The 20,125-nt window shown below is 40.1% G+C and overlaps 9 protein-coding genes across 9 annotated transcripts; 4 read left to right on the top strand and 5 right to left on the bottom strand. All coding sequences in view use genetic code 12, as the record gives it.

The window, feature by feature from the left end:
• Nucleotides 1–590: 590 nt before the first annotated feature.
• CANMA_002826 (uncharacterized protein) lies at nucleotides 591–2,510 on the top strand (the record flags this gene model as incomplete). Its single annotated transcript, XM_051814938.1, has 1 exon — nucleotides 591–2,510. The coding sequence occupies one exon, from the start codon at nucleotides 591–593 to the stop codon at nucleotides 2,508–2,510; it is 1,920 nt and encodes a 639-aa protein (XP_051671467.1).
• Nucleotides 2,511–2,707: 197 nt separating this feature from the next.
• Nucleotides 2,708–4,462, bottom strand: CANMA_002825 (phosphopantothenoylcysteine decarboxylase complex subunit; the record flags this gene model as incomplete). The annotated part of the gene is made up of 1 exon (XM_051814936.1): nucleotides 2,708–4,462. The coding sequence occupies one exon, from the start codon at nucleotides 4,460–4,462 to the stop codon at nucleotides 2,708–2,710; it is 1,755 nt and encodes a 584-aa protein (XP_051671466.1).
• A 118-nt stretch (nucleotides 4,463–4,580) lies between these two features.
• Nucleotides 4,581–5,081, top strand: CANMA_002824 (signal peptidase complex catalytic subunit; the record flags this gene model as incomplete). Its single annotated transcript, XM_051814935.1, has 1 exon — nucleotides 4,581–5,081. The coding sequence occupies one exon, from the start codon at nucleotides 4,581–4,583 to the stop codon at nucleotides 5,079–5,081; it is 501 nt and encodes a 166-aa protein (XP_051671465.1).
• A 262-nt stretch (nucleotides 5,082–5,343) lies between these two features.
• On the top strand, nucleotides 5,344–6,098 carry RSR1 (Ras family GTPase; the record flags this gene model as incomplete). The annotated part of the gene is made up of 2 exons (XM_051814934.1): nucleotides 5,344–5,350; nucleotides 5,419–6,098. 2 exons carry the CDS (start codon nucleotides 5,344–5,346, stop codon nucleotides 6,096–6,098), a joined length of 687 nt encoding a protein of 228 aa, XP_051671464.1.
• A 1,498-nt stretch (nucleotides 6,099–7,596) lies between these two features.
• OPT1 (oligopeptide transporter) lies at nucleotides 7,597–10,008 on the bottom strand (the record flags this gene model as incomplete). The annotated part of the gene is made up of 1 exon (XM_051814933.1): nucleotides 7,597–10,008. The coding sequence occupies one exon, from the start codon at nucleotides 10,006–10,008 to the stop codon at nucleotides 7,597–7,599; it is 2,412 nt and encodes an 803-aa protein (XP_051671463.1).
• A 1,648-nt stretch (nucleotides 10,009–11,656) lies between these two features.
• Nucleotides 11,657–13,087, bottom strand: CANMA_002821 (rRNA (cytosine-C5-)-methyltransferase; the record flags this gene model as incomplete). Its single annotated transcript, XM_051814932.1, has 1 exon — nucleotides 11,657–13,087. The coding sequence occupies one exon, from the start codon at nucleotides 13,085–13,087 to the stop codon at nucleotides 11,657–11,659; it is 1,431 nt and encodes a 476-aa protein (XP_051671462.1).
• A 419-nt stretch (nucleotides 13,088–13,506) lies between these two features.
• PRK1 (serine/threonine protein kinase) lies at nucleotides 13,507–15,669 on the top strand (the record flags this gene model as incomplete). The annotated part of the gene is made up of 1 exon (XM_051814931.1): nucleotides 13,507–15,669. The coding sequence occupies one exon, from the start codon at nucleotides 13,507–13,509 to the stop codon at nucleotides 15,667–15,669; it is 2,163 nt and encodes a 720-aa protein (XP_051671461.1).
• Nucleotides 15,670–15,791: 122 nt separating this feature from the next.
• CANMA_002819 (alpha/beta fold hydrolase) lies at nucleotides 15,792–16,997 on the bottom strand (the record flags this gene model as incomplete). Its single annotated transcript, XM_051814930.1, has 1 exon — nucleotides 15,792–16,997. The coding sequence occupies one exon, from the start codon at nucleotides 16,995–16,997 to the stop codon at nucleotides 15,792–15,794; it is 1,206 nt and encodes a 401-aa protein (XP_051671460.1).
• A 470-nt stretch (nucleotides 16,998–17,467) lies between these two features.
• On the bottom strand, nucleotides 17,468–20,014 carry HDA1 (histone deacetylase; the record flags this gene model as incomplete). The annotated part of the gene is made up of 1 exon (XM_051814929.1): nucleotides 17,468–20,014. The coding sequence occupies one exon, from the start codon at nucleotides 20,012–20,014 to the stop codon at nucleotides 17,468–17,470; it is 2,547 nt and encodes an 848-aa protein (XP_051671459.1).
• Between the last annotated feature and the right edge of the window lie 111 nt (nucleotides 20,015–20,125).

The raw sequence follows: 20,125 nt of genomic DNA, 5'->3' as shown, positions 1-20,125 counted from the left end.
ACTGTGGTACAAACAGAAGAACTGTGTGTGTGTGAAATCAATTAAATTTCGAAACTTCATTCGCCCAAAGATTTTCCAATTGACATGCGGCATCAAAATTTTACATCCGCCTTTTCCTTTTTAAGGTTTGTGTCTTTTGATTTCTTTTTTTATCTTTTTTTATCTTTTATTTCTTGTTTTTTTTTTGCAATCACTTTACATAGGAGATTACCCGTCACAATCATGTAAATACAATAAAAACACTTTTGATCTTCTTTTTTATTGTGAAGCACATAATTTGCTACTGGTTTAATGAAATTGTCCAAAATAAATCTAACCCATTTTGCAGAGCTTAATTGTTTTAAAATTACTCTCTACCGGGCCCCACCTATTGTTGTGCAAAATGCATAATAGATAAATTGAAATTAATGTTAGAAATGACCGATACGTTGAAAAAGGGAGCCGCAGATAAGCATCGTAAATTTAAACAATTGCCGTACGTGAATGATTTTACCTTTTAATTGTATTTGCTATATAATGCTATTCTAATCCACTCTAGTAACCATTTACGATTTTGAATATTTTTCTCTCCAGGACAAGAGTACCCCATAATGACTTCTGAAAGAGAATCAGTCTCATCTGTAGAACAGATACACGACGAGAAAGCAACCCATTTGAACGTTGTCACCAACGAAAAATCTGTAGTTGATGATGAAGAGTACGACTATGACGATCCAAAAAACTATAGCACAAGCTACGTTGATGAGTATAACCCACGAGGCTTGAGAGTTCCAACAAAACACGAGGAGCAAACTTTGAGAAAGGTAATTGGCAAAATCAACTACGCTATCCTTTTGATTTTTGTTGTCGAATTTGCAGAAAGAGCTTCGTATTACTCGGTCACTGGTATTTTAACAAACTTTATCCAAAGACCTTTGCCTAAGGACTCCCCTCACGGTTGGGGTGCACCGGTTTCAGATGATGGAAGTGAAAGTGCTGGTGCGTTGGATAGAGGATTGCAGGCAGCAAGTGCTTTGACAAACTTGGTTACATTTTTGGCTTATGTCGTTCCATTATTTGGTGGTTATATGGCTGATACGACTTGGGGAAGATGGAAGACGATCCAGTGGGGTGTCGTGTTTGGTGGAGTTGCACACGTATTGTTCATTATTGCAGCAGCTCCAAGTGTCATTGCTAATGGAAAGGCTGGCTTGGCACTTTGTGTTCTTGCAATTTTCACATTGGCCTTTGGTTCCGGGTTTATCAAGCCAAATCTTTTGCCATTGATGTTGGATCAATACCCAGAATCAGGTGACAGAGTGAAGGTGTTGAAGAGTGGTGAAAAGGTTCTTGTCGATAGGGAAAAGACCTTGGAAAGTATTACCTTGATATTTTATTGGTCGATCAATATCGGAGCCTTCTTCCAATTGGCAACTTCTTATTGTGAGAGACGTGTTGGGTTCTGGCTTGCATTCTTTGTTCCATTGGTTCTTTATCTTTTCATGCCAATTGCTTTTTGGTTGGTTAAACCAAAGTTGGTTTTTGAAAAACCAAGTGGATCTATATTGGGAGTGGTGCTCAAAATTCTTGTTGTGTCGTTTTCAGGCAACTTTGTCAAACGTATATTCGATGGCACTTTCTGGGACTATGCTAAACCATCTGCTATGAGAGAAAGAGGCCGCGAATACTTCAACGCCAAAAAGCAAACTCCAATCAATTGGACCAACCAGCATGTCCTTGATGTTAAACAAACTTTAGATGCTTGCAAGTTGTTCATTTATTTCATTTTCTACAACTTGGCTGACGGTGGATTAGGATCAGTGCAGACATCATTGGCTGGTGCCATGAATTTGAATGGGGTGCCAAATGACTTGTTTAGCAACTTTAATCCACTTGCTATCATTGTTGTTATTCCTGCTTTGGATTACATCATTTACCCACTCTTGAGGAGATACCGTATAAATTTCAGACCAATTCAGCGTGTCTTTCTCGGCTTCGTCATTGCTGCCATGTCTCAAGTTGCTGGAGCTGTTTTGCAACACCGTGTCTACCAAACTTCACCTTGTGGAGACCATGCTACCAATTGTTCAGAACCATCACCTATTAGTGCCTGGCAAGCATCTTCAATATATATCTTGTCTGGTGCTTCTGAATGTTTTGCCATGGCCACCATTTATGCACTTGCCTATACCAGAGCAGCTCCATCTATGAAGGGAGTTACCACGGCATTGTTCCTTTTCACACTGGCTGTCAGTGCTGCCATCAACTTGGCAGTAACACCAGCTTTGAATGATCCAAATTTGGTGATTGTGTTTGCTGTAATCGCCGGTGTTGCGTTTTTAGCTGGTCTTATCTTGTTTATACATTTCTTTAACTTGCACAAGACAATGGAGGAAGAAGATAAGGAAAGAATCGCTTTGGGAGGATCTGTTGTTCCCGAAAAGATCAATCCAGGTGAAGCATTGGAGCCAGTAGCTAGTGTGCATGCGCGTTATCCTTTGGAGGCGGTGGCCTCTCTTAGATCAGTTTGAGGAGGTAGATTGTCTCCAGAAAGGTGCAGATATTTATTTGTTTTGCTTTATATGTTTCAGTTTTGAGTGGATAGTTTCTACATTTATTTTAAGTGAATTATTAATTGTGTTAAGAGCTTACTCTTCTGACAATCACGTTCGATTTTATCACTACTTAAAAGAGTTAGAGGTAGTCAACCTTAAGCACCTCTTATAAATTAAATAATGTTTTGTGTTTCCTTAGGTATAGTGATTTTTTGGTGACGTTGTGAGGAGGTGGGTGACAAATTCGATCCACCATGAGACTCGTTCTCATCCTCGCTATCGTCTTGGTCCGTTATTTCGAAGATCATTTCCTCGTTGCCATCTTCGTCATGACTTAATTCGAGTTCCTCGTGATCAGGCTGAGCTTTAGGCGAGAAAGACGTGGCCAGTTTTGTCTGAGTGATGTCATGGCCATCACCATTATCATCCTCATCTTCTTCTTCATCGTCGTCTTCGTCTTCTTCTTCATCTTCTTCATCGTCCTCGTCTTCTTCATCATCCTCATCTTCTTCTTCATCGTCCTCGTCGTCATTTTCTGGTTCCTCTTCCTCGCCTTCCTCAACTATTGCCGCTCCTCTGTCATTAATTTCCTTATTTTCAGCTTCAATTGCTAATATCCTTCGTCTCAATATATCCACCACATCCACCCAATCTCTCATTCCTCCCATTCCAATGTCACCACACACCAACACTTTCTCAACTGGCTTCAACACCTCAATACCAAAATCGGGTGACATGATAGTGGCTATTTGCTTCGCGGTCATGGGATGCGTGTACATAAAAGTATTCATTGCAGGTGCAACAATAATTGGCTTCTTGACTTGCTGAGATGTTGATGGTGACCAAGATCTGATGATGGAAGTTAACAAATTATCGGCAATACCATTGGAAATCTTTGCCAATGTGTTTGCTGACAACGGCGCAACTAACATGATATCTGCCCATTTCCGCAATTCATTGTGGAGAATCAATTTGTCAAACGGACTCTTGGGTTTTGAAGACTGGTTTTGTGTTGAGCTGATGGTTGTAGCTTCATTGTAGTTTGCCCACTCATCTTCATCTCTCCAAATTTTAACATCGGCATTGATCTTGGAACCTTTAAGAAAGTGGCTGGCTGCTTTTGTCACGATCAACTGAATGGAAATCTTGGAAACGCCAAATAATTGAAACAACTTGTCAATGATCAAGGGTATTTTAATTGTAGCAACAGAACCAGTACATGCCAACAAGATATGAAACTTGCCATCGTCTTCCTTGGAAAGATATTCCTGAAAAGGAACGGGAGGACCAACTGGAGAAGCCACTATCGTCTTGCCCGCCTTTTTGAGGGAATTTCTTCTCGATGAATTGTTACTTCCACTTCCGGTAATCTTTATTGGCACTGCGGAGTTTGAATTTGGTGATAGAGTGGACGCAGGTGCAAAGTTTTCTATGTGAGTAGGGCTAGGTGTATTAAACCGAGCTGGGACATTTTCATTATATCCCGCTGTTGGTTCCCGAGAAACTGCAGGTGGCTTGACGTTAAAAGAAAGGCCATCATTGTTTGCCTTCTTCCTGTTTAACGATGTTTGTCTAGACGGGGTGTTGGAGGACAGCTGAATTGGTGCATCCGGGTTATTATCCTGCTGGGCTACATTTGTGGATGATGGTTGAGACGAAATCGTAAACCTACGCAAGCGCTCTTGAGACTCTGTGTGATTAAAAGAGACGCTTGTGTTTCGTGTAGGAACATTTGACAGCTGATTTGGCTGTGCTGGTTGCTGTATGGATGATGCTTGGGGTCTGGTGTTTGTCAATATTTTAGGGGGAGTGTCCGCTGCATCTGCTATGGCTGTTCTAAGAGATGGAACTCGCCTCGTTTGAGGTGGGTTCAACTCAGCATTCGCCCTTGCTTCTTTAGTGTCCGTTTGTTGACTCTTTGATGCCATGATGTGTGTGATTTGTAATGTGTATAGTTTTTAATCCACGCAAACAATATAATCTTTTTTTTTACTTTTTTCGTTTTTACACGTATCAGAACGTTGGCTCCTGCTGTGCTCCTTCACCATGAATCTTCGTCAGCAAATTACCCAGTTCTTATCGCTAGCCTACGTATTTTCATCTGCGTTTATGCTATGGAAGACATTGTCTGTAGTGGCAAACCTGCACTCCCCAATTGTTGTTGTTTTGTCGGGGTCGATGGAGCCTGCTTTTCAAAGAGGTGATATATTATTCTTGTGGAACAGAGATCAAAGACAAAAAGTTGGTGATATTGTAGTCTACGAAATTGAAGCCAAGACTATTCCAATTGTACACCGTGTGTTGAGAGAACATCATAACCTGGAAAAGCAATTGTTGTTGACCAAGGGGGACAACAATGCTGTCGACGATTTGTCATTGTATGCGAAAAAGCAAAATTACCTTAATCGAAAGAGTGATTTGGTAGGAACAGTTAAGGGTTACTTGCCATTTATCGGATACATTACCATTCTAATTAGTGAAAATATGTATTTCAAGTTTGGTTTACTTGGGTTGTTAGGTATTTCGTCGTTAATAAGCGGAGAATAGAGTTGAATGTTTTAAATCAAGATCAGTATGTGTATATTACACCCTGTAGAATCGTCTATCTCTGCTGCTATGTTCACGGCCACAATTGCTACATTCTCGTCAAATTTGTTGACGGTTATTCCAGGGAAGGTATCTCTGTCTACGCGTCAATCGTCTAATCGTCATATGAAACAAAAAACTTCAGGCGGAAAAAAAAAGAACAAAAAATAAAAATAAAAACGTAAACAAAACCAACGCAAAGTATAAGGCTTTCATCAACGCAATGAGAGGTATGTTGTCTGCCCCCTCCCCCCTTCTTGAAATGTCATAATCCAAGCTGTATACTAACATTATTAAGACTACAAAATTGTTGTTTTAGGTGCCGGTGGTGTAGGGAAGTCCTCCATAACTGTGCAGTTTGTGCAAGGCGTATATATTGAAAGTTATGATCCCACTATTGAAGACTCGTACCGAAAACAGATAGAAGTGGATGGTCGTGCGTGTGATTTGGAGATATTAGATACTGCTGGTGTGGCACAGTTCACGGCAATGAGAGAATTGTATATCAAGAGTGGGAAAGGCTTTTTGTTAGTGTACTCGGTTACCGATGAGAACTCGTTGAAGGAGCTTTTGGCATTACGCGAACAAGTTTTGAGAATCAAGGATAGTGAAAATGTTCCCATGGTGTTGGTGGGTAACAAATGTGATTTGGAAGAGGATAGGGTTTTAAGTATAGAGGATGGGGTCAAGGTAAGTCAGGACTGGGGTTTGGTGCCATTTTATGAAACGAGTGCTATGTACAAGACAAATGTCGATGAAGCATTTATTGATGTTGTCAGACAGATAATGAGAAAAGAAGCGGCCATTAGTGCCGAGAAGAAGCAACAAAAGGAGAAACAAAAGGCAGAACAACCTATTGAAACGAAGCAACCTGTAGTCGAGCAACCAAAGAAGGCAGAGCCAGTGAAGGCGAGAGAAAATCAGTCGAATAAGGAAAAGAAGAGCAACTCAGGTAGTAAATGCTGTACCATAATGTAGGATCGGGATAGTGAAATATAATTAATTATACAGAAATAATGTACTATGGGATTAGCTGGAGTAGATTTCTGATGCGTCTCCCATTGTGCGAGTAATTATTACAGTCTTGCTTGAAAGTAGTGGCTTGATAATAGGCATTCTGTTTGAATTGCGACGCAAATGATCGTTAATAGAGGTTTTGGAGCTTGTGGTCGAATGATTGTATGGAATATCAACTGATTCCAAAGGAAAATAGCAGCGTTGTTCTTGATAGCAACCATAAAACTGGACAGCTCTGGACAAAATGAAGCGCAGAGAGGATATAACCAGCTAACATAACTTCTACAGAAATAACATTGAGGGACTCGTAGGTCGAAAAGAACGGCCATTATATCCTTCAAGTATTCACCTATAATGCTTTTTTCTTAGTGAAAAGATCTATTTTGTATCTTTTGGATAGGTATTAAGAAAGAATGAAAACAAGGTAATTTTTTGCAGCAATTTATACCAAAATTAACTTGATTTCGGTAACATTCACACCAAAGAAAAAAAGCAACATAACCATGGGTTTTGAACCACTTTGTAGCTCAATTCGGATATTTTCTCTGCCATAGATACCATTTACGTAGATAATTAAGCACAAAGGTTGGGATGGGTGATTTGATTCTTTGAGGCTGAAAGGTAAATTTCCTCCATGGAAACTAAAACATGAAACACTCCCTTGAATACTACAATTTGACCTATTTAGGATCAGAAAGATACTACAAAGCCTCACTACAGCCACTTTAAACGTGCCATCGGTGAAAGTACTACTCATTTCTGGTGTCTTGAAATCACAGTTGTCATGTTGTCGTCAAAAATTTTCAAGAAGAGTCTACGATGACACATGGAGTGAATGAGAATCGTATAAGCAACATTATAAGACTATGCACCTAGTATTATACTCTTTCACAGCTAAAAAGATTTCGAATTAGCCTCTGTTTTAATCTTGAAGAGAAAAAACACTTTTGTAAGCTATAGGAAAACACAAACTTGACAACAAATAAGTAGCCGTGGCCGAGCGGTTAAGGCGCCAGGGTAAGGTCACAACTTTACCATACTTTCCTGGTATCTTCGGATGCGCGAGTTCAAATCTCGTCGGCTACATTATTTTTTGATTTCCTCACATATTTTTTTTCTCTTTCTCTTACAGACGTGGTTCAAAGCACGACCAATTTACAGCACACTTTGAAAGCTGAAATGATGAAACTCTTTTCAGCTCGGAGGTGGGGGTGATACCAAAATGCAGGGTTACCAGAAAGTAACAACATCAGTGAACATAGAACTTATACATAATAACTGGTCGTGCTATGTCTCAGTGATTCGAGATTTAAATATGAGCAAAATCTATAGTGATTCTCTACAAAGTCAATATATATACAAAAGAAGCGATTATACCGTTATTGATCGTAATATCGGAGTTTTAATCTTGTAAGAGCTATACAACAACAACTATTGCTTTTATTCTTCCAAGCTTTCTTTACCAAGTAGATGGTCCGAAGGTCTCTCCATCTTTCAACAACTTTCTAATATTCTGCGTAACACCAGTGTCAAGCGTACCATTAACGACATCGTTTCCCCACCAGCTTGGGAAATCAGTTTGTGTCAAACCCATGGCCAACGAAATAATCAAAAGGCTCCAGGCCAAGCCGACATCCAATCCAGCAGACAAGGAATAATTGTACTTGGTCCACCAGTGGAAAAACTTTCTTTTGATACACCAACCAAAAAGTAATCCAACAAAACAGTATGACGTATAGTTGAATGGAGTTGCTGGTGGGATTAATCCGGTACCGGAGAAAAACACGGGCCAGTGCAAGTATTTAACGACGCTGTTTGGGTATTTACGCAAGATCAACCAATTGATAATGGGGAGAACAGCACCGATGATGAAGAAAAACAATGTTCCGTAGTACAATTGACCGTGGGAGAATTGACGTTGTGGACCAATGACTCCCCAAATAATTGAGGCATTGAAAAAAACCTTAGCTCCGGGACAGGTGAACTTGGATGGCTGGTCAGCTTCACATAACCCATCGATTGCACCGTAGGCCCATCTCATAACACCAATTTGAACAAAACAGGACCAGATAGCAGCCGTGAATTGAGAAAAGAACATGTTGTATGGAGAGATTTTCATGTAGTGACCCAATTTCATGTCCTGAGCAAAAGTGACTGCTTGATTGTTGGTGATGTAACCAAAAGTTTTGAAAAACATCATGGCAATTGGCTTACCTGGAAGCATATAACCGACAATGAATTCAGTAACAACATTCAAACCAACACTAATGTTGGTTCTTGCGTAGATAACAGAAACCGGAAGCAAGAAGACTATAGCAATGAGAATTGCTACAATCAAAGCCCAAACAGGCATTTCCGTTTCCCAAGCTCTAACCGTAGCGATTGACATTCCGAAAAAGACCAAGAATGAAAGTAGAAACCACCATTCTGGAACTCTCTTGTAACGGGCCATCAACCTATTGTGAACATCTGGCTTCTCTTTAAGTTTGAACTGATCAATAATCTCTTGTCCGTGGAATAAAACGGTGTGGATTATTGTTGCCAAAATGGAAGCAAAAGATAAACCGTAGGAGATGGCAAATGTGGTTGATAAAAACAATGGTGAGTACTTTTCATATTCGTCTTTTTTAAATGTCAATGTTTTTGAGTCAACGATTTTACTGACCTGGTATGTCTGTTGTTTTCTATCAAAAGATCCAGACGATGAGATTGGCACGTAATCACCATACCATGTGTTGGTAAATGAAATGGCAGGAACAATAACCCAGAAAATGATCACCATTGAAAAGAAAATCGTACCAATAGTACTAGCGGGTGGAATCAATGGTGAACCGATATAACCAGCAATTTGATTCCAATCTAATGAAAAGGAGTTAGGAAACATTCCCAAACCTGAACTTGATCCAAATATTTGATTAATAGTGACATTATTTGGTCTAATCCAAGTGATCCATGAGAAGTTGGACAATGCAGTAAAGATGTAACCGGGGAACCAGTAGTAGAAGAACCCCAGGGTAAACACAGTCAAGAAAAATGCAAGACGAGATATCTTCCAACCATTAGCTGGATGATTTTCATTAATGTGCATGTTGGTTAAAAAAGTACTTGTAACCAAGTTTTGGGGCCAAATAGCCGATGGACTGTCAACAACAGCTCGCCTAATCAACCCACCCATTGAAAACCCAATCATATTAGTGGCAAGGGTACAAACAAGAGCAAACCCAATACCAAAGTCGATATTGTAAAACTTATTCATAGATACCAAGATGTCAGTGGAATAAGCGGGACCACTGTTGAAGGAAGCATTTGCCATGATAGTAATCACTGCGTGTTCTTTAATATTAAAAGGGCCAGGGTTTAAAGGAAGACCAAATATCTTCCAATTTTTTGGTACACACCAAGCCCAGAATCTTCCAATGGGGTAAGCCAAAATAGAAGTGACCAAGGTAGTAATAGTGATTGTTGGCGAGTGAAGGGAAAAGTACATATTCATGGCAGATCCAATAGTTGTCAAGATCAATCCTATAGTCCAACCTCTGATGGTAGCTTGTGGCATATCGTAATCATCTGAGCTAGGGACTGCAGCTCTAACTTCAGGATAAGGTGAGTCATCTTCAACATGAACACCAGCATAATCATCACCAATGATTTCATCAACCAAACGCGATGTAACGGGATCAAACTCTTGTGATTTGGACACCACTAGATCCAAATCGGGAACTTTCCTATCGGCTTCAAAATCGTCATTAACGATTTGTTGGGATACAATATCAGCTGCTTTTTCATTCAAGTCGTGGTTGGCGTGCTCTTGCCCAAGCTCGTTTTCGATGGCATGTCCACTACGGCTCAATATACTTTTGATCTTGTCCATCTGTAGTAAGAAACTGACTTTGAGACAGGGTGTAGACGAGGAAAATAAGGTTAAAGTAAAGCAAGGGTTCGAGGTAGACAAAGAAAAAGCAGTGACTGAAAATATTTTCCTCTGGAGAATGATTTTATTATATATAAAGCTTATTTACAAAATGTGGTGAAGACATACTTATCGGGAGACTTTATGCTGAAAAAGTTCATAGAAAGCGCCTGTCTCAATGTTTTTTATTGTCTTTGCATAAAGAGCTGCAAAATCAGCTAAAAAATTTCATTTTGTGCTACTTTTATTTATTTTTTTTTAACAGAGAAATGAAATTTGCCTACAATTGTTCTTTAATTATGAATAATTTACAAAGTTCCCCCCGGTGCGGAGTGTGTTAAGGCACCTAATTAATCTTTTATACCCCAACAAAACTATTGTCCTTTCTTCTTCCATACGGCGCGAGACGAAGGGAGGGGTGTGTGTGTGACTAAGATCCACCTTTACCCTTCCAAAGTTCTTGGCCATCTTCAAGAGTCATTGATCTTGTTGTTCGCTGTGTGTACAGTAATGAGCGCGTTTTTTTATTAACGAACAGGTGGCTTTTCATTTTTCCCTGGCTGGCGTAACTGCACGAGACCTCTGATAAGAGTAAAAATAGACCAATGATAGCATCCGTTGGCGATAAAGAAGAAAGGTACCAAACCACTCTCGACCGCTCTGTACGATCCTAGAAAAGCTTTTACTGCAGGTGCTAAAAGTAGGCGTTATTATTACTGCAGCAATCGTAAGGCATTTTGAAAGAAAAATTAAAACCTTAATAGGCTTTGCATTCCAACCGGCCCATTATTTCTTTAGTCCAAAATTAGTGTTCTACTTCGCATTATGCCGGGCGGCTTCAATTTATTGTCTGTTTTTGCACATTGTGCGTATCTCCAAATTCATTTTACATTTAAAAAGAATTTTCTGTTTTGGTAATGTCAAATGTTAGTCATTTAATTGTGTGTGTCTCTTGTGCGCGCAACTTATCTTTGATGTATTACAAAAGTTGTAAAGGCAATGTGTGTACAAAGGCGAAGAGAGAGAGTATGATGGACCAGAAGAAAAAAAAATTAAAAGACACCTTTCAATCGTACGGCACGAAAAAAAAGAAACTTTTTAGCCCAATGCGCAAATGATTAATGGCACAAACACACACAGAGGGAGACATTTATGTGTCTGATAAAGATAGAGAGACATTTTCTTACTACGACATTTATCTAACCTTATCAAATGCTATGCCAGAGTTATACACAAATATTAAAAACCCTCAACTCCTCGTCTTTCTGAGGCACATGTTCTCGTGCCACACCATCAGACGAAATAAACCACGATTAATTACTCTCGATCCTTTTACACAAAAGAGACTTTCTGCATATTCTATAACTTATGTAACCACTCATCAAAATACCATAACGATCATTTCTCATTGTTTGTGAAAAACCCTGCTTTAGATCTGGCATTGTTTAAAATACAAGTTAATGAACTTTATTAATATGTAATTGAGTTTATTCACACAACAACAATTGTTAAAGAGGATCTTGTGCCCAGTTTCAACAAACAATTAACGTATGGCGTCGTTTTTTAAGTTCATATTATCGTCACTCTTTGACCATGTGGCAACAGATAATTAACCAAATCCAGTCCACTCCTCTTCGTCCTCTCCGTCCTCTCCGTCCTCTAGTTTCTCACCACCCTCTGCCTCCTCTGCCTCCTCTTCAACACGATTTGCACCAGCTTTTGCTTCCTTTACAAAGCAAGCGGCGAAAAATCCAATACCTCCATCTTCTTTTGGATTGGATCTCACACAACCACCCGCCAATTGTTTACAAACTTCTGCATCCCTCGATAATGCAACAAATTCTGGTTCAAGTCCTCGTCTAGGCCACGTCGGAAGCACCTCTTCCCTCGACGCTAATCTCCAACCTTGGTCCTGCACTCGCTGATCTGAGAGCAAGTCAATTACTACCCTTTCGTTTTCCTCAGCATGTATTGAGCACGTAGAATACACAACCTTGCGAGCACCAGGAAACGATAATGCATGCTTCATAATGATTACTTGAAAGGATGCCAATTTTTCAAGTCTTTGATCGTTACTCTCTTCTTCATCCGATGCTCTACCAAAAATACCTGACCCACTGCACGAAGGATCAACAATAAGACCAGTAACGTCGGCAAAATCTTGTGGGTCAATCTTGGTGAAGTCATTATGTAATACTTGAATCAACTTCTTTTTACTTTTTCCAAGAGCTTTTTCACTCATTGTACGGAGTATATTTACTCGTTTCTGATCTCTTTCAACTGCATAGACAACGGAGCCTGAATCAGCAGGCAGATATGATGCTGCGTGTGAAGTTTTGTTCCCAGGAGCTGCACAAGCATCAATTACTTTGGCATGTTCTCTTTGGTGGTTTAAAATATGTGCTGGAAAGCAAGACGCACGGTCCTGGATAATCACTTCGCCCAATGTGTATGCCTCAGTCAGTGAAAGCTTTTCCTTTGGATGTATGCCGTACAAGTTGGGAACATAGTCATCGGCATAAATGAATCCTGGTTCCGCCAAGTCTTGAAATCTATTCACCGGTTGCAATGTGGCAAAAAATGGATGCTTTTTGAAGAATCTTTCTGGATCAATTTTTACCGTGTTTATTCTAAACCATCTCACAGGAGTCTCATCATCATTTTCCTTGGTCGGTAATTGGTCAACAGATTTAACCTTGTACTTTAATTTCAACTTGATAAACTCTGCCTGCAATCTTGTCTTGTGGGCTAAAACTGCCTCCTTTATCGGATGCTTCCCACTTTCAATTCTTCCCCTGGGACTGAATACCAAGTCGTGTACCAACAACGCCAACAATTCATTGCTGATTTTCGGTTTCAAGTCTCGTTGTATCTTGGACTTTTGAATGATTTGCTGAATATACTCTTTGTACTTTGTTGTGGAATACACCAACGCGAAAACGTGCTTTGGATTGGTCAACTTTCTATCATTGAATATACGTTTTTGAAGACTGCCATCGTCGTGTTTTAGAAACTTCTCAGCATCAAAGTATAACCTCATTGGCTCTTTGAGATGAGGGATGTTGCAAGACTCAAAAGAAAAATAAAATTTCGGTGAAAAATCGATGCGCAGTTTTCCAGTCCTCAAATGCGCTAAATCAATCTGGAGGTAATTTAGTTTTGTGGTTAGTGAACATCACTAGGAGTGAGACTACACTAGCCTACCAGTATAGCAATAATTAAAAGACCTCTCTTCCTCGAGTTCTAGCAAACACAGTTCTTTCACCACTGCGGTACCGCCATGAATTACACATGGGATCATTCATTTTTGTTTTACTGTTTTCTTATTTCTTATTTCTTTTTTTTTTTTTACTTTTTTCTTGACTGGGATTTTTTGTTCAACACACATTTCATCCACAGACAAGCCTTCAAATTTACACTGGCCTTTCTTAAAGCGAGTGAAAGTAACAAGGGATAATAATGCCACCGCCGTCACCTCCCCCAGATGCGTATAAACCAGGGACAAAGCTAGTTGTCGGATCACATCAGATTTCGATTATTAAATATATATCTGCTGGTGGTTTTGCCCACGTATACACTTGCCATATTGATCCAGCGTTTCATGGTTCCAACACTGCCTGTTTGAAACGAGTTGTCGTTCCAAGCAAATGGCAATTGAGCCTTCTTCGTCAAGAAGTGGATGCCATGAGAAGGCTACGAGGCAACAAACACATTGTCTCTTACATTGATTCCCACGCATCTCGATTAAACGAGCCTAATCACCACAACCAACAACAATACGAAGTGCTATTGTTGATGGAATACTGCGAGAATAATGGATTGATTGATTTTATGAACACAAGGCTAGTCAACAAGTTAACGGAGAAGGAGATAATAGACATAATGTACCAAGTGACAATCGGAGTCGCCATGTGCCATCATTTACGACCACCTCTTATACATCGCGATATAAAAATAGAAAACGTCTTGATTGATTCCAACCATGTTTTCAAACTATGCGATTTTGGGTCGTCAGTGAATTACATGGCGCCACCAAAGAACCCGCAAGAACTACAATTGATGAAGGATGACTTGATGCAGCACACAACACCGCAATATAGAGCACCCGAAATGATTGATTTAACAAAGGGGTTCCCTGTAGATGATAAGCTGGACATCTGGGCATTGGGTATATTTTTATACAAATTGTGCTACTACACAACTCCATTTGAACTGCCCAACCAATCGAACTTGCAAGATTTGGAAAGAGCCATTTTGAATTGCTCAGAGACATTGAGATTTAAGGACCAGCCGGGGCTGATGTTTTCACCCAGATTGAAAAATGTTATTAAAGTATGCCTACGGGCAGACCCCAGGCGTCGACCAAATGCCGTACAACTATTGGGAGAATTGTGTCAAATGAAGGGGCAAACTAAGGTACCGAATGTTATCCCAGCTAGTATCTTGCAAGCAGCTACGACTGATATAAAGAAGTCGGTCAGCCCATCTGCTCCAGAAGCAAAGAGGTCGGTCAGTCCACCTGCTCCAGAGACAAAGAAGTTGGTCACCCCACCTCTCCACCACAACAATGCCAAAGCTAAAGCAGGCAAATCTGTTGACGCTTTTGCAGCCATTGATAAAACAAAGTTTATGAAAAAATTGGATACAAAGGCAGTTTCGTCTCCGTTTGAGCTGGAACCAAAACGGGCAGTAACACGTCCACTCAGCGCCTACTACGACAATGGTCACAAGCCAAAGATATACGCACAGGGGAACAAATCTACACCCTCAGTTCAAGATAAAGTCAAGCAGGAACTTGCCAGAGGTTATGAAACTACCGACTTGGGTGAAACAGAAGACACTATGAAGTTTTTGAAAACTAAAGAGAGTGAGAGTCATGATGGAAGTATGAAATCGGCTTGGAACAGCTTGAGAAGAATTAGCACAGGTGGAAGCAATACCTTGAGAAGGATTAGCACAGGAGGGAGTATCAGTGCTAATAATACAGGCGCTTCGGATTATGGCAGTAGAAGAAAGAGTCTCAAACAAATATTAACTGGAAGTAGAAGATCGTCAGATGAAAAGATCGATCCAGTGACTTCGGACGAATCTGTGGAGAAAGAGAAGCTGATTCAAAAACGAATGCAGGCACTTCTTGCTCAAAGTGAATCACAACAAGTTCACAAGACTGCACTGGGCTACGGAAGATTTACTGATAAAAACGTGGTAGACGATATTGACTCCATCAATGAATCTCCGTATACCAAGAAACCACCAGTAAAAAAATTGGCGCCTCCCAAGGTCCCTGTAAATTTGTCCTCGTCGAGACAGCACAAATCGCCTACGCCAGACGCTGCGAAACCACAAGTTCTGTCAAATAAGCACTCGCATAGACCCAAGTCTTATGTTGCACCCACACCCTCACCCAAACCTGCATACAAACCCAAGCCAAAGCCAAAGCCCAAACCGCAAGTACATCACGATAACCCCAAGAAGCCACCTCCAAGCAAGCCGAAAAAGCCGTCTTTTCTCAAATCGGATCAACAACCATCTCGAAGACTGAGTACAGGCAGTGACTTATCGCTACCAGATATAGATGACTTAGAGAAGCAATTTTCAAAAAGATTCCCCAATTATGTCTAGATATATTATTGCATCTATAAAAATAAACAATTAAAATAAAGAAGGTGATGTAGTACGTTGCGCTAATGAAGAGATAAACTCTAGAAAAAGTCTCCAAAAAAAAATTGAACAAAACCGCGGGACTACAATTTGCTATCCTTCTTGGTCAAAGTGAGATCAAAAGGTGCATGTTTTGCAAGCTCATACCCGTAAATATCCTCAAGATCACCTCTTAACAACTTACCAAACTCTTGATCATGCAACGCTTTTCTATCCCCCTTCAAGACAACTTCAGGAATTTCCGATCTCTCTTTTGTATAAACTTCATCTCTCTTTGTCAAGAAATTCTTGATAATTGCAACAACTTCGTCGGGTTTTTCAGCATTGACTAAATGTTCTCCATCTTTAATATCAACACCACCAACAAAGTATTGTGGATCAATAGCACCTCTGACCCAAGCGACACTCTCGGGTGGATTCCATTTAGCTTTGGACCCAATAACGTGCAAAAATGGCACACGCAATGCTGGTAATGCCAACATACCTTTAGGAAGCGACATCATGGAGCCCAAATACGCAGCTACTTGGACATCTTTCAAACACTTGACTTTATAAATATCCTCACCTTCTTCATTCTTGGTCTTGTATATTTCATCCGCTATGAAATCATTCATCACTTCTGGGTGAATGAATTTGGTGAAGGAAAACTTCTCGAAAAAGAATCTAGCATCTGTTTCGGTGTCAAAAGTATCCAATATTAGCTGAGAAATCTTGTTGAATAACTTGATGTACAACTGGGCATTGTCGGGGGTACCAAACAAAACCGGCTCAATAGCCACTACTGAATCAAATAAAGTCGGTTCCAAATATGCCGCGTATGTGGCAACAAACCCGCCCATAGAGTGGCCGATAATCACCGTCCTTGAATTGAAATCATTCTCCAAATCACCAGTAGTACGAGTTTCATGCTGAACAACTTCAATAACATCTCTTGCACCATCATCCCATGTGTAAACGGGGCCCAATTTTCCATCATTGGCTAAACTTGAATCACCATGACCGACTGCATCAGCACTGATAACGGTGTCTAAAAACCATGGCACTTGCAACGACTGAGAAAGCTGATATAATTTCTTTATATGATAGTTCCAGATTGATTTATTGAATCCTGTTCCATGGCAAAAGACCAAATTGTAAGTCAACTGCGATTGGGGGTTTGGACGGGGACAGTTTGATTTGTATTTATTGTACACGACAGTCAAGTTTTTGGCATCCTCGGCTATTAAGGTAGCACCATTAGCTCTAATTGGATGAGCTTTAGTTTGTTTCTTTTCGAGTGTGAATGACATTGGTCTTAGAATAGAGTAACTTAACTAGTTACAATTTGGGTATTATCCTTTTCGCCCTAGGTGAACGGTTTTTATATAAATTACAAAAAAACACTGCGTGTAGTGTCTGTGTGGGGCAAATCATAGAACAGAATTGCACAAAGGGGAGGGGGGAATTGTGAAATTTATATTTCCTTTGCTAGATGAAAAGCGGAAAAATTCAGAAAAGGTTTCGTCGATTGAGACCTACCACATCTCAACTTGAGCTACTTCTGTCGATCGTAGAAAATAGGTGCTAAACTGTGACTATATCCCCAATCAAGAGATCGATGATTCTCTCTCTATATCTGTTGCGATAAAAATAGCATTTAATGAACCGCGGAACAAATATCAGGTTTCGCAAAATATCATCAGACAGTGACATTTTTCTATCTGAATGCGACAATGGCTAAAAGACATAACAATCTATTTATACGACAAAGTATGTACAATCACTCCTCCGAACTCGAGTAGTCCTCTATGCTATCCAAAATGTTGTCTACACCTTCATCAAATTTCTCATTAATTACATCAAATAATCCATCTCCTTTAGCTTTCAAAACGCGACCAAATTTTCTTCTTGGTCGTTTAATCTCATCCCCATTAGAATCACCCGATGATGATCCATTACCAGAATTACTCCAACAAGCATTTAAATTACTGGTGAAAATTGTCGAATTGTGGTAAAACCAATCAACCATACTTTCATCCATGACTGGATTTATAGGTTTCAATGGCGTTCTATTGACGTAAGCGATGGTGAATTTGACCAAGCTTTTGATATCTGCTGATGGACGCTTGCTGAATAAGTGAACTATACTTTGATAAGAATCCCCAAATCCGACAAAGACCAACTTTTTCAAATTGGCAAAGAATGAGATGTAGTTGTCCCAAAGGTATAAAAGTACCTCTTGGGCAAAAATGGTTGGGTTATATGATGACTCATGAGTTGTTGACAAGCCGGGTATTGGCAACTGGAAAGAAGGAACATTGACATCAATATAACCAATTTTGTCTTTGTTATCTTTATCTTTTTCCTTCTCCACTTTGTCCATGATCTGAAACAATGGTTGCTCTAATACTATTGATGAGTTGCTGTCGATAATACCAGTGGTGGGGTTTATATTTGCCCATATTTCTGGTGGATCATGTATTGTTACTACGATAGACGTGCAATCAAAGATATCTGGACTTGCCATTATTAACTCCTCTGCTTGTTGAGGCAAGTCGCACGTAAAGTCAGCAGTCTTTTTATCACCCTTATCGTGATTAATAATTGGAAGGTTGATGAATTGCTTTCTGGAGAATGCCTCGTTGTTTTGGTAGGTTCGTATTGGATCAGCTATATTGGATAACTTGTACCTTTCTTTATCAAGGTCAGGTAGATCATACACATCGTCAAATACAGTCTTTGGTATTCCCGGTTTCAAGCATTTCCAATATTTGGATTGTATTTTAGCAACTTCGTCAACAACCTCGATCGCGTCTCCATGAGGTTGCATTTTGATCGTATTTTCGGGTGGTTCACCAAGTAACACTTTGGCCACAGCCAATGCACTGTTACTAATCGATGTCAAGTTATATCCACCTTCGAGAATAACTGCCAATTTTCCTCTAGCTATCGCTTTCAACAAGTGGGTCATGTACCCGTATCCCGCAGGACTGACGTGGCACGCACCGATTACATCCCCATCGGCTGCGTCGAATCCTGAACTGACAATGATCAAGTCAGGGTCATATTCTAGCATGACTGGGATGATTATCTTGTTAAATGCATACACGTAGTCGCCATCGTGCATTCCATGTGATCGCCAAGGGATATTCAAGTTGAAGCCCTCACCAGCACCTTCTCCAACTTGCTCAGCCCCACCATACTTGGTTCCTGGATAAAATTTACCATTTTCGTATCTGTGTAGTGAAATGTACAACACCCTTGGATCATCATAAAATGCTTTTTGGGTTCCGTTACCGTGGTGGATATCCCAATCAAGAACGACTATTCTTCGTACTGATTCAGGGTATGATTTTAAAATATTTTTGGCAGCTACTGCAACATTACTAAACAAGCAAAACCCACCAGGAGAGTCTGGTTCAGCATGATGTCCAGGAGGTCTGACTGCAGCAAGTGAATTTTTAACTCTTCCTTCAACCACGGCCTTGCACGCCTCAATAGCACCACCGCAAGATAACTTGGCCGAGAAAAATGAATCGTTATTGACATAGATGGAATCTCCATTCGCCGTTTCTTTCAATAACTCATCTTTGGTCATTGTCTCTGTAGATTGAATGTGCTTCAAATGCTCTTCTGAGTGAACCTCTAATATTTCATCGGCTGATGCTTCTCTTATTGGAATCTTTTGCATATAAGGACCCAATTCATCAATACCTGATAGCGAATAATCTTGAACGAGTCCGGCTTCGACTAATTTTTTGTAAATTCGGTATATACGACGTGGATCCTCTGGATGCGGGTCAGTGTACTCAAAATAGGACGTGAAAATCTTGGCATGGTATCTCATTCTGACATCATATACCAAACCTGTCTTTAGGGGAATATAAAACAACTCTGGTTTAGCTGGTGGCACAACAACAATTGGGCGTGGTTGTGCTTTTACCACATGAAGTTCATTTTCTTTAATAGCGGTGGACCCATTGACTTTGTTAGAGCCATTTTCTTGCTTGATGCCATTATCAACATCGTCATCTTCTTCTTCAAGCTTAACTTTTTTCAAAGGTGGTTGCTCAGAAATAGTGGGGTCCACACTAGCCTCTTTTTTGGCTGGAGTTTCAGTTGCAAGTTCCTCACGTGGCGCAGGCTCCGATTCACCTTCTTGCTTGATTGCAACATCAACATCAACAGCATCTTCATCTGCCTTTGGCAGTGGCAGCTTCCCATCAGTGTTTGAATTGTCTTCCAACTTTGCATCCATTTTCAGCTCAGTAGCAGAATCTGAATGCACGTCCACAGACGCAAATTCTTTTTTCCACTCGTCAGACATTACTAGCTAATAGCGAAATGTGTCAAACTCGTGTATAAATCCAGAATGAAAGTAAATGAGAGACTAAGATATAAAGCAGTTGCTCGCTAGTTGTTATTTTCCAATTTGCTC

Source organism: Candida margitis (genome assembly GCF_024628925.1).
Source record: "Candida margitis strain CBS 14175 chromosome Unknown scaffold4, whole genome shotgun sequence".
Classification (NCBI taxonomy): domain Eukaryota; kingdom Fungi; phylum Ascomycota; class Pichiomycetes; order Serinales; family Debaryomycetaceae; genus Lodderomyces; species Lodderomyces margitis.
The sequence above is the reverse complement of the archived record's forward strand: the minus strand, read 5'-3'. Positions and strand labels throughout refer to the sequence as shown.